Below are 14,023 nucleotides of genomic sequence, written 5' to 3'. Positions count from 1 at the left end.
TTTAAATGTAGTTTAAATTTTATTATTTGATAAAATAGAAATAATTAAATTAATGGCATGTCTCTTGTTTAAAATTTATTTAATATACTAATAATTAAATAGCTTAAATATTATTATTATTATTATTATTATTATTATTATTATAATAAAATATAAATTAATTTAATTATATTGGACTAGTATGTCATGTTTAACTCATTTTAACATCACTAGTTCTGAATGACCATGAATCAGGTTAAGTTTGATAAATGTTTGGCCCAAATTAATTAATTAACTAAATTATTTGAGTTGAATTGATTTTTGATAAAATATTTTATGTTCTTAATCCAAATCCAATCAACCTAACAAAATTTTAGTTGATTTGTTTTATGTTTACTTGACTAGCAAAAACGTTACTCTATTTAAAACACTAATTTGAGAAGGGCGGAAATGATTATTTGGCTGGGTCCGGCAAGTTTGAAGTTACAACGAATCAACTCAAAAGGAGAGAATAGAAGGAAAACAAGTCAGGAAGCAATACTTCAATTATTTGGAGGTTGGAAAAATATGGAAGAATTATTTACACCATTTTTTTTAAAGAATTAACGTGGATCTCTTTTCTTATTTAGAATATTTATCTCATTTTACACACTTTTTTTTTCACTTTTCATATAAACAAAAAAGAGAAAACAAAAATAATTTTCGTATTTCTATCTTTATTTTCTCTTTTATTAATTAAACAACTTAAAAAATCATGAGTTATTTTAGTCCTTTTTCTTTCACTCACCTACATTCTTTTTACTTTCTTTTCTTAAGCCAAATAGACAGTAGAGAATGGGATGAGTCAATTCACACAGGATTACTCATATTCATGCCCACTCCTATCTTTACTTTTTAGATGTGAAAGTGATAATTTTTAAATATAATGTTAATTAAGAATATATTAAAAATAAGTTATGAAATAATTTATAATTCTCTAAAATTACTATAAACTGTTATTTTAATTTCAAATCGACCATCAAGCATAAAAATTAAATTAATGAATAAATTCAATTCCAGTTTTTTTAATTATCCTTAAAACTATATAACTCCGCACCGAATTTCATTCGAAATCCTAAAATTTTGGTTTCAGAATTTTTTATTGGGACTCATAATCTCTCTTTCCACTACACCTGATCAATTAATGTATCTTATTCAATCCTTACAAAAAAATTATCTTTCAAATATATAACATTATTTATTGTAAAGTAATAAAGGATATTTGGGTAAAAAAAATTAATACAAAAGATAACTTAAAAAGAGTCTTATAAAAAAGGATAAATAAAATTTAAAAAAATATTATATTTAAGGACGAAGGGGGTAATTATTAACATTAGGGTTTCAAATTGAAATTATATATTTTATTTTATTTTCTTTAAGGAATTAATAATTGTATGTGTGAGTATATAAAAAAAATAGTTGTACATGTAAGATCTACATGATATATTTTTTTCCAGATCTACTTTATATTTAAAATGAAATGTGAAACTAAAAGTTACTAACATAAGTAGTTCGGGATTTGGACCATTTAATTAAGGTCTCAAATTCAATCCTTCTTTTAAGTATGGAGTCACAGCTATAAGTATTATTTTATTCCAAAATGGGTTAATTTAGTGGGAAAGAATTAGTTGGATGTCAAATAAGAAGTCCTTTGGTTAAAAATTTGAAATGTGAAGAAATTTAACAATTTTATCTAGTGAAAGGAGTAATGCAAAATGAAAAGAAAGATTTAAAGTTTTTAAACATTATAGTTAACTAAAGTGAATCGCCTAATCCACATTTTGTTCCCAAGATTGAGGGACTTTCCATAGGGTAAGTATTTTTCATTACAAGAAAGAAAGAAAAATGAGTATGTAAATTATTTAAACAAAATAGTAATGAAACACTAATAAATACCAACACATTTGATTGATAATTAAGTTATTTAAAGATATTATCAAGGTTTGGACTCATGACCATATGTATGGATGGAAAAGACAAAAGTCATTTTAGTTATCTTTACATTTCAAAAGGAATTAGTCTTCAACTATTGATTGAGGATATTCTTAGTGAAAACCAAAACAATAGTAATGAAGTTATTTTAAATCACCATGGCTAAGTCCAATTTAACAATCTAATTCAATATAACTTCATGTATGCAAGTATTTCATTGGGTTGAGCATTCATCCAAGACCTAGTAAAGCTATTTTATCAATACAAAAAAAAATTTCCTCCTTGCACACTTTCATCTTGTTCATCTTAATTTTGAGATGAGCAATGTCTAATCAAGGATGACAAAATCGATCCGGACCCTATGAGTACTTGCAAAAGTATTTGCAAGCGGAGAAGATAATTACTCACTTATTAAGACTAAGGATGAAAACAATATTTGCCCGCAATTTTTTGTGAAAATGGACGCATATGTGAGTAGTATAGTACCCACCCCACCCTGCTCCACACATGTCAAATATATTATATATTAATGTAATTAAAATATGTTACTTAAATAAATAATTTATATTATGTGTATACTTTTTTGTAAAATGTTGATGTCATAATTAAGGTTATTAGACTATTAAGGATTTATCATTGATTTTATTTCAAATAAGCATTTTTATATTGTGGTCAATATTATTCATATGCTTCCAAACAACATTTTGTGTATGGTAACAAGATGGTATTAGATCATATCTTATATTATATTTGCTTCACTCTAAATAAGAATAATAAATTTATGTATATCGTCATTACATAATGTCCAAATTTAATTAGAGATTCTTTTAAGCGATTAAAATATTAACTTTAAAAATCATTATATTAGATGATTATTTTGTAATGTTATTTATTTATAACTTAAGTTTACATGAATTAATGTTATGTTTGATTATTTTTAATATTAAGAGAGGATGCTTAAATTATTTAAGAATAAATTTTTAATTTACTTATAATAAATTTTTTAATTAATATAATTTTTATCAATTTATTAATTTTACATAAGTAAAATGTAAGTGATATAGATATATAGGTACCTATACAGAGATGCCAAAAACTTTGGTACCAAAAGGTAAAGAAAGTTGCATTCTATCTGGAAGTGCATGTTTGGATTTTGCCAATTTGTGGGGACATGCATTCCGAGACGCATCCAACGGACGAACGCAGAAGATACACCCCTTCGATCCATTCGCGAAATGCCATTTGAAGACCAGTCACCGGATACTCTAACATATTTCAAATTCCATTCCATCACCACTTGGTCAAGCCTACCTATGACCCTATCATTGGAATCCAAGTACGTGTCAGGGGATGAGAATATTCAACTTGGTGTCTTCTTTTCTCCACTGCCAAACACTAAAATGATCAACAACCACTCCATATCTCCATTATGTATAACAACATTTTTCATATTAAATTAATGTTATCTTAATTTTTCAAAGCTACAGATAAAAATAGAAACTTTTGTTTTAAAAAAAGTGGATAAATAAAAAATAACAAAGTTAACAATTTAAAGCATTTAATTTAATAAGATATACTCAATACTTTCATATAATATTTATAAACAGTTAAAAAACACATTATATATATTTATAAAAGCAAAAGTATTGAGTGAAAATCCAAAACCGAGATCTTGTTATATCTCACAGAGAAAGTATTCATGGTTTATTAAGAATTAGTAAAAGAAAATTTCTAAGCCAGATTTAAATTTATTTCTAAGAAAAATAGAATTGTATATACAATAAATTTGAATAAAGTACATCCTAAACTTTTACTCACCTTAAATAAAAAATAAATAGACCTATAGCCTTTTTCCCAGATTAAAATAACTAAATCTTGCACTATGGTGTTACCTACAGGCTACAGTTAAAAGATTAAAGATTATGGCGACTCCAAAGTCACGATACATTGTAAATATAATTGGTAAAGTTGCTATCGTGACACAAAAAATAAAAATACTTACATAATTTAAATTACTAAAAATAAACGTGCATATCATGTTAAATTAACTCATTAAAAACAAAAATTATCAATAATTATCTTTAAAAACCTATTTGCAAGTTATTTAAATGTAAATAAAACTAAGTCATTCTCTAGTTTTTATTTAAACAAAAATAGTCAATATTTAATGCTTGATTTTTTAACGTGTTATTTAATGAAGCTAGCAAGTAATTGTTCTACTATCAAGTAGATTCTTCCCGTCTCAAGTTTCACCCATCTTTAACATGAGTTAGAACTTGAATTAAAAAATATATATATGTATCCCAAAAAAAAAAAAATAGAGCAGAATTACACCACGGCAGATAATAAGCTATGGACACAACACAGTTACACAGCTACATAAAATTTAAAGAAACACATAACAGAACAACATTCAAGTCCACTTATGAAATAAACATCCTAATGGTAGATGAATCGACAGCAGCTCATAATATACCTAATGTAACATCTGAAACAATATACCTGAAATTCACAGCAAGACTAATAAACTTGACCTACTAAACAAATTAGTAGTCATAAAATTGCCAAGATTATAGTCACCACCATCCTAGCCATGTTTGTCAAGGTCGAGCTCGCTTGTTGCTGCAAGAAGGACATTTGTACTGCTTGATATGCTCAGCCCTTGCAGGGGTAATCTTCACGCACTTTCCATGGAACCATTTCTCGCAGATGTCGCAGCAAATCCAGAACTCATCAGCAGCATAGCTCTCTCCACATGCCCCACACAAGGTATCTCCATGTTCCTCTTCGTCTTCGTCTTCCAAACCCAAACCCAAACCCGCACCACCCTCATCATCCTCGTCCTTTGATTGCATTGCTTTTGTATACTTTGATTCAGAACCTCGCTGCATTTTTGTCAACCCAAAAAGAGATTAACAAAATGTATAGTCGAATACCAATAAGAAACCAAATCACAGTACAAATAGTGAAAGACTTTTTTGGCTCCCAAAATACTTTTCCCCTCCTAGTTCAAATGATAGCATCTAAAAAACAACGTACCACACTACTTAGTAAAGGACAATCACTTAAATAGTTCATCCCCCTTTCCCTGAATTAGAAACCCCTGCTAACACACCTAAAGTTGAAATCATTAAATAAAACAAAATGTGATTATAAGCATATTTTGATGGGGGAAGGGGGAGGAATGCTTTACCTTTCTAGCTTTCCAAGAGAACTTTTGAAAAAAATAAACAAAATATAAATATTTCTAAAATGTAATCAGTATCCAAACATGCACAAATTTAGGAACTAGCTTCATTGCTAAAAGCTATATGATACTTAGCAGACTACAGCTAGTGAGAGCAGCTTGATTTTCAGACTTGCTTACCTTAGAGTTTGACTTAGATTTGGTACTGCTATGATTTGAAACTGATGACTTTTCCTTTCCTTGTTTCTTGGCCATCCCTGTAACAACCTCAAATATTGTCGGAAGATCATTTATCATATTAAATAGTCGCTTCCTGCATGAAGATGAGAAATAGATATTACTGAAAGATGACAACTTCTCAAATTAATTACAACATAGAGAGGTAAAACCATCAATAATAAGTCACAAAAGAATGCAAACTGAAGCACTGTTGACAAACTAAAACTGAAGCACTGTTGACAAACTAAGGGCAGGAAGGAAGAAAAAAACATCAAAATCCAGTAAACAGTATTAGAACTGCTAGGTCATTGAATTCAAGCCAGGTATAGAAAGTTTACTCTTGTTCTCAAAAGCAAAAGATTCTCTACTTAATACAACTTAAAACACGAGCCGTACAACATTACAAGCAAGAGTATCTAGGAAATGAAAAAATGATTTTCTACTAAAAGGAAAGAAATTATAGGGAAACAGTAAATAACTACCTAGTTAACATTTTATATATTATTTGATATTGACATAGACAGATCCAGTGTTATCTCTCACCAAAGCCTTAATTCTCAAGTTATATCCAGCTCTACCGAGTGCAATATTCTTTTGTCTGTGCCATCAGAACTCATAAACCCCATGTACTAACTATTATATTTTTATATTAATAAACATCATCAAATATTCCATTGAGCTGCACAAATAACAAGACAAAAAACAGCATGTGCATAACATGGGTTCCACACTAGTAATAAAGAAAGACACCAACCAGAATCCCATTAACAACGCAACACAATCATATTATTTCAACTCAGTTCATTTTTCCTCAAATGAGCCAAAGAACACCATACTGAAAACCAGTAGCAACTGTCAAGGTAGACAACATTACAAGAGGCAATTAAGGACATTCAGTACTACACAATCAGATACTTCCTACTACTCTTATCTTTATTGCTTATGCATGTACCTCTTTTGTGTGTAATCATTTCTTTCTTTACCCTAATACTCTGTTTACTTACATGCAAACAAAACAGCAAAAGAAATATGTTTCTAGAATAGGTTCAAACCATCCTTGAGTTTAAAATTTATAAATGATGTGAAAACAATGTCCAATGATACAAACAGTTGGTCAAAGCCTAAGCTACCTAAGATCAGTGTCACCAATGGCGGATGGTGGAATATGGCCGAAGGCCAAAATTCCACCACATAAATATGGCATTGTGGCCTTTGGTGCCACCATAACGGGGCTTTCTTCACAAATTGCCATGGCGGTTGGCAAAAAATCTGCCATGCCATTCCAGCATGGCATCCCCATTTAACAATATTGCCCAAAATCAAAATACATGCATCACTTAAGAGAAAAAATAATAATCAGCTAAGTCCATATACATATTGAAGAGAAAAGAAAATATGTACCTATCAGCCTTGTCAAATCCAAACCTAGCACCAAAATAAAAAGCCACAGCAAGCAACCAAGCATCACTGTGTACAGCAACCAAAGACAGCCAGTCCTTTTCTTGCATCCCGTCTCTGGCAAAGTTAATGCCCAATGCTGGCTCTGGAAGCTCAGGGGGCACCTCCTCAGCTGGCAGATTGACTTCCCACTGCTCACTTGGAAATCCATAAAGGCAAAGATTTTCCTTCTCTGCATCACAGTTCACAAAGCTCACATAAGTTGAATAAAATATCTAAAGTCTCAACAAAAATTTCAACAATACAAAAAACATTAAATGCTATAGCAATACTATAATCAGCAATTGGACTATGCCAATATGGTAGCATGGTGAAACAACTTTTATCCATCACTTAGTAGATAAAATACCCAAAAAGAAAAGATTCATATTAGGTACTATATTGGATACACAGAAAAACAAAATTAAACAGATGTCTGAAATTTGTTTCCGAGAAAATAGGTCACCTCAAAGACTAAACCCAGTATCATGAGTTAAAATGTCCCTACAGGTATTCTTCATATTTAATTAATGACCTTATTCCAGTCAAAATAAATCCCTCACCTAACCCATCTATCTTCTGAAATCAAAAGTATCTATAAATTTCAAGTAACCTACACATTCCCCTTCTATTCAGATTTTCTCACTATTATGCAGTAGGGCTAAAAAGTACCAGAGTATAAAATCAACAAAACTTGCATATTATGTTTTAGCTCACATTTTGCACATGAAAACTTGCATATCATATGCCAGATTTTGGGTAAAAATTTTGGATTTGAATTTTTTTTTTTTGCACGAGAGGAGGAACATAAGATGGCCTCACATAATCCACACATCCAAAGTCTTCCATAAATTTGTATTAACCTTTTAATACTCCCCCAATTTGGACAATTTTAAACATCCAAACAAACTCATAAACTTCCTTCCCTTCCCTTTCTCATCATTTTGTTTCAAATACCACCATTTCCAACTCCCATATGTAACTATATGATCTGCATAATATGGCTTGATCGCATTCCATAAAGACCAACCCAATGGTTATCTGCACATCCCTTGAATAATCATACCTAACTGAAAGTGAATCTCAAGTCCATTAACATTAAACAAATGATTAGACACAAAAGAGGTGCATATACTCATTCCACATCATGTCATATTCATACTTCCCAGGAGGGTTAAGGATTAGGACAAATGGTCCAGAAAGAATCTACAATGCAAATAAAATTTAGCATTTTATTGTGACCCACCAAATGTAATTCATATGAAAGGAAGGGTGGCAAGTTAATAAGAAACAGCAGAGTGAACCCATTTAACAAAAACCTAATTCTCCATATTTCAAACAAAGTTTACGGGCCCATGTACAATTAAACATAATGATGCAAGCCAAAATTCAAAGCTACTAACTGAAAATTTTGCACTAGAGTTTCTTCCCATTTGTGGTAGCATATGACTGCTTCAGTCCATGCTACATTAAAGCTATAACAACTAAAAAATCAAAAATAGATATTCACAAATGACCACATTGAAAACAAAATATAGTACCGTTTATTAGATAAGAAAAACAAAAACTTCAAGTAGTAGCCATTTACGAAATTGAGAAACCGAGCAAATTAGGTATACAGCGTTTTTCCATACTTTCAAAATTTAAGTCTGAAAATCCCACACAGCCTCAATACTCAGCTAAATTCAAATTCCTTTTCATATTGAAACAAACAAAATATAAACTCCGCTTACAAAAAACATTGCAATTGAGTTTCTGGGTTTCCGTTCAGGGTACATTAAAACAACTAATAATAAAAAGAAACAAAATTCCACAAAATGACCATATTGAACAAAAAAAATTTACAGTTTCGCTTATTGTATATGTGTGTGTGTGTGTGTGTGTAAACTTCCAGTAGCCATTTACAAAACCATGAAAGTACACTTTCGAAAAATTAAGTTCGAAAACCCCACGGCCTCAACACTCAACTAAATTCAAATTCCTCTTCAAATTGAAACAAACAAAAACACAATTTCCACTCTCCACTTCAGAAATCAGTTCAATTCAATGTTCCAGACAGGGGGGAAAAAACAAAATATGAACAGACCAAAACAAATAATAAAAATACAATCTTTTTCTTTTCTACGAAAAAAAACGTTACCGGGATCGCACTGCTGGTAGAACTCTTCAACATCTGAAGGAACCACACAGAAACCAATTCAATTAGACATGCAAGAATGAGAGGGAAAAAAAGAACCAAATAATCAAACATTAGGGTGTCAAAAAAAGATTTTTTTTTATTTTTTTGAAAGTTAAGGAAAAAAGAAAAAAGAAAATTTAAAATGGAAAAAAGGGTAAGAAGAAAGAAAGAAGAAGTAGAAGTAAGAACCGGTGGTGAGGGCTTTAATCAAAGCAGCTCTGCGACCCTTGAAATCCCTAAAGACCTCTTCGACGGTACGAGGATTGTAACCTGCCTCCATGATGTCTGTCTGAGGTGTTGTGTTGTTGAATGGAAAAATGGAACTATGGAGGGAAAGAACCAAAGGTTTTAACTATTTGATCCTTTTCTTTCTCTCTCTTTTCTCTCTGTGTAAGTGTGGAGAGTGTGCAACAACACACACACCTACAACATCACATAGTGTAGTACACACTGCACTGCACAGGCTTTTTTATTAACCGGACTTGAATCGAGTAGAATTGGATTGTATTAACCGGATTTGATAAAGCCCATCGAGTCCGTTGCAAACTCAACACTTAAACCCGCTTACGTTTTTTTCTTCTTCTTTTTTTCTTTATGCCCCTTTTTTCGTCTTTTGGATTTAGATACGGATTTGAATCGGGAATAATTAAGTGCGTCTTGCGGACTCGGGTACTAGGGCTACTAGTCCGGGCGAGTCCGAATTTACGGAACTTAAAAATTACTTTTGAAAACTTTAATCTAAATATTTACTAATTGGTAAATTAGATTTTTCAATAAAAATTAATCATTAATAAAATTATTTATAATTTAAAAAATATAGTTAGTGTATCATTCTATCTCTAAAATAATGTATAAAGTAAATGTATGACATATGTTCCGATATCACATGTCATTAATTATTTTGACAATTTATATTTAAATATATACATGTATTATTAAAAGTTATAGAATTTATTGATATTTAAAGAAAAAATTAAATAATTTTTAATTACTATAAATATAATAAATTGGGATTTTAATTTTTTATTTTTTAAATAATTTTAATAGACAAATTTGATGTTTTTGAAAATAATCTCCGTCATCATTTATTAATAATATAATATTCATTTAAATATATCTTATTAATGATTACTTAACATTAACATATTTGAATGCATGTCAACATAAACGAATCCAAAAATACATCAAAGGAGTTGAATCATTAAATTTTTTTTACTAATTTTAATATATGAATTTAATGTTTTTGAAAATAATCTCTTTCATCATTTATTAATAATATAATATACATTTAAATGTCTTATTAACGACTATATTGACATGACATCTAACATATTTAAATACATGTATTATTAAATCGTTATAGAATTTATTGATATTTAAAGAAAAAATTAAATAATTTTTAATTACTATAAATATAATAAATTGGTATTTTAATCTTTTGTTTTTTTTAATAATTTTAATACACGAATTTGATATTTTTGAATCAAAGAAGTTGAATCATTAATTTTTTTACTAATTTTAATGTATGAATTCAATGTTTTTGAAAATAATCTCTTTCATCATTTATTAATAATATGATATGCATTTTAATATCTTAATAACGATTATATTGACATAACATCTAAGGGATGAATCTAATAAATTTAATGATTTTGGAAATAATATCTTTCATCATTTATTAATAATATGATATACATTTAAGTATGTATTATTAACGACTACTTTGACATCACATCTAATATATTAAAATGCATTTCACCAAGGTTTTAGTCCATGGTACATTAAAACAACTAATAATAAAAAGAAATAGAAATCCACAAAATGATATGTAATTTTTTTCTCAAGAATCAGGTTGAATCTTCTTTTAATTTTTTACTATTTTTAATACATGAATTTAATGATTTTGGAAATAACATCTTTCATCATTTATTAATAATATGATATACATTTAAGTATGTCTTATTAACGACTACTTTGACATGACATCTAATATATTGAAATGCATGTCACCAAGGTTTTAGTCTATGGTACATTAAAACAACTAATAGTAAAAAGAAATAGAAATTCACAAAATGATATTCAATTTTTTTTCTCAAGAATCATGGCTAAAAGTTTTAAACTTTTCTTTTTTTAGTCCCGCCTTGATCTTTTTGTTACAAAAATGTTAATTTGATTAGGCCAATGTGTGTCATAAAAAAAGATGACATCAACATATTCCATTTTAGCATAATATCATGTTTGCAAAAAAAATCATGTCATCAATATCACATTATCATTATAACATGGAGACTAAATGAAATAAGAGAATGTATAGGGACTAAAAATAAAATAAATAAAAAAGACACATATACTAAAAGGGAAAAAAATGACATATTAGTATACATAAATAATAATTTAAGCATTAAATACAATGTATAAAATTAATTTAAAATTATCTAAAATAAAAATAACAATAAAAAATTATTTATTTTAAATTCATGCATTCTCTCAACCTTCCTCCAAATTTTCCCAATGTTCAACGCTATAAGGTTACTCGCACATTGCATAAACAGGTTAGGTTCTATCGCTCCCCTCATACATCATTCATTCTCTCTCAAATGCATATTCTTCACATAAAAAAAAACACATTCCATACACTTTCAATAGAAGCACACACACAAACCATTAATTCATCACTTGTTCTATTTTTTTTCTCACTTAACAATCTTACACACTCATTTTTTCTCACATTTCTTTTATTATCATTCTTATTAGATATGGGTGAAAATAAGTAAGGGCCTACTACTTGACTAATGTGAGGCTTGACCTATTTCTTCAAAAGGTCAAATTTAGGTTTTCTACAAAGCCCCTTTTTTTCTCCAAAAATAACCTATTAGGTTTGATGGGCTTAAACTTATTTGTTTAATCATGTATTTTTCCATTGTAAAATAAAATTATAGATAAAAAACATTTTCTTCTATTATTTACACTTTGAATATTTTTATATAAAGGCCGAGGGAAGACTAAGCATCAAAATAGTCTAAATAATTCCAACTAGGTTGGCACCAAAAATACTAAATCATATGCCAATAACCTCAAAAATATTGTTAAACCAAAGATAAAAAGTACAAGGCAAGTAGGGGGACAAAAACCAAAAACCCACTACATAATTAAAAGAATTTGTAATTGGGTAAACCAATTCTATCTTTAGCATAAACCTCTCTAATAAAATCAGGAACTTTATCCCATCATGTGAGACTGGTCGAATGAAAGTTTGGCTTGTTTTATGAGCTTATTTAACAATCATGTTTCTCTAATAAAAACATTTTTTCTCCATTACCCTATGAAAGCTCTAAGACCATGGATAAGACTTTTTATATTTATAACCAATGATGGATTTAGAGGGGGGCAGGCAGGGGTCCTAGTCTTCTCCTCCCCCTCTCTTGGTACTTCTTATGTAAATACATTAATGCATATGTATTTTTTTTAAGTTAGTTAGTGTAATTGTGTAAAATTAATCTTATATGGTGCAAAATAGTGGTAGTTAAGGTTAGATGGTGTAAAATTATGACAAGTTAGTTGTGTTTATTGTTATTACGACAATGGTTAAGGTGATAACTAGTGTAAAATTAGTTGTGTTTGTTATTATTATGATAATAGTTAAGATTATTCTATTTTTAAAAAAATATTTCAATTTTATGTTTAAAAATAGTAAATATTTTCAAAAAATTAATATTTATTAGAAGTTAGATATTTAAAAATGACAAAGGAAGAAAAAAAAATTATAGCCCCCTCTAATAAATTTATGGATCTGTCCCTATTTATAACTCATAACAAAAACACAACCCATGACTTCAAGCTAGTAAACTTTTCCTTGAATTGTTATAGGTGGAGATTTTTCATATAACTAACAAATTAAAGAAAAATATATCATAGATCATCGACATTCAAGAGTACATACCTTACAATAAAAGATTGTTCCTAAAAAAAAGTTACCTTGAGAAACTCAAAAGCATAATCAATCCAAAGAGTACTTTGGACCAGATTGCTTGGTTGTTAGTTTTGATAGGTTGCTTAAATTTAATTCGTATTGTCTTAGAGGAAATACATTGACATTGTGATGTTTATTTTATTATTTCCTAAGAGATATATAGTATTTAATATATCATAGTTGTATATCAAATTTATTGTATGAGTACATGTGTTAATTAAATTTGTCTTAACTTAAAATATTTTATGTGATCTTGCCCCTTTTAATAAAATTTTGGCTCTACATTTGACTCCAAGTGAGAAGGGGTGTGCTACATGTGACACTTCTTTAGTGTTATTTTGTGATTACTAACAATAGCCTCATAGATCTAGGTTGGGTACGTACCAGGATTATTGATTTTGCATGTACATCATATCAATACATTAAGACTTCATCACTTCACATCATATATAAAAAATAATTGTTTTTTAATACTTTGATAATATATGCTTGATTTAATAATAATTATTTAATTTCTATGTTGAGCAACTCCGCTATTTCATTATCTTGTTGAAGGCTAAGGATTAGATCATGTGTATCACCATGTTGGAGGTTCTACACTCTGTACAGGTCCTTGCCTAGGGTCTTTCTCATCGAAATGTCTTCATCCAAAGCATCCAAAGGAGATTGAAAGCAAAGTTTCTTCCATCCAAATTAATATGTTGACTATTACATAATCAACATTGATCATTATAATTATGTATTTTTTCAATCAACTGAGAGGTATTTTAATTAAAAATAAAAAAACTAAATAAAGGAATGGAAACTAAATCACAGTGATGGTCGTTCTTCTCCAAAACCTATAATCTTCATCGTCCTCTTCTAATCTCCATTGTCACCAAATCAAAGAAGAAATAAACCACCAGAGCGTCATTGTAAACCATTGTGACGAAACACATCACCGGAGTATGATCGTGCCATCGACCATTTTATCTCTGTGCCACCTTTTCTAAAATTATGTTCCTTATAACTCCCATTTTAAATTAATAACATGGATACCCCCATTTTATTTCCAATGTGAATTCGGGTCCCCTCCCACCAA

At 29.2% G+C, this 14,023-nt stretch overlaps 1 protein-coding gene across 1 annotated transcript; it reads right to left on the bottom strand.

The window, feature by feature from the left end:
* Positions 1-4,270: 4,270 nt before the first annotated feature.
* Positions 4,271-9,521, bottom strand: LOC114385035 (PHD finger protein ALFIN-LIKE 4-like). Its single transcript, XM_028344969.1, has 5 exons — positions 9,162-9,521; positions 8,934-8,966; positions 6,758-6,986; positions 5,318-5,450; positions 4,271-4,835 (listed from the first exon to the last, which is right to left on the bottom strand). The coding sequence occupies exons 1-5, from the start codon at positions 9,250-9,252 to the stop codon at positions 4,551-4,553; spliced, it is 771 nt and encodes a 256-aa protein (XP_028200770.1). The 5' UTR covers positions 9,253-9,521; the 3' UTR covers positions 4,271-4,550.
* Positions 9,522-14,023: the final 4,502 nt, after the last annotated feature.

The sequence above is a fragment of the Glycine soja genome, chromosome 14, assembly GCF_004193775.1.
Source record: "Glycine soja cultivar W05 chromosome 14, ASM419377v2, whole genome shotgun sequence".
NCBI classification, from domain to species: domain Eukaryota; kingdom Viridiplantae; phylum Streptophyta; class Magnoliopsida; order Fabales; family Fabaceae; genus Glycine; species Glycine soja.
The sequence above is the reverse complement of the archived record's forward strand: the minus strand, read 5'-3'. Positions and strand labels throughout refer to the sequence as shown.

Bases quoted from the DNA above. Each gene is read 5' to 3' on its own strand.
- LOC114385035 (XM_028344969.1), bottom strand. From the start codon at position 9,252: ATGGAGGCAGGTTACAATCCTCGTACCGTCGAAGAGGTCTTTAGGGAT. The intron at 8,967-9,161 runs GTTCTTACTTCT...TGGTTCCTTCAG, and splicing joins GATTAAAGCCCTCACCACCG to ATGTTGAAGAGTTCTACCAG. The intron at 5,451-6,757 runs GTACATATTTTC...ATCTTCATGCAG, and splicing joins GGATTTGACAAGGCTGATAG to GAAGCGACTATTTAATATGA.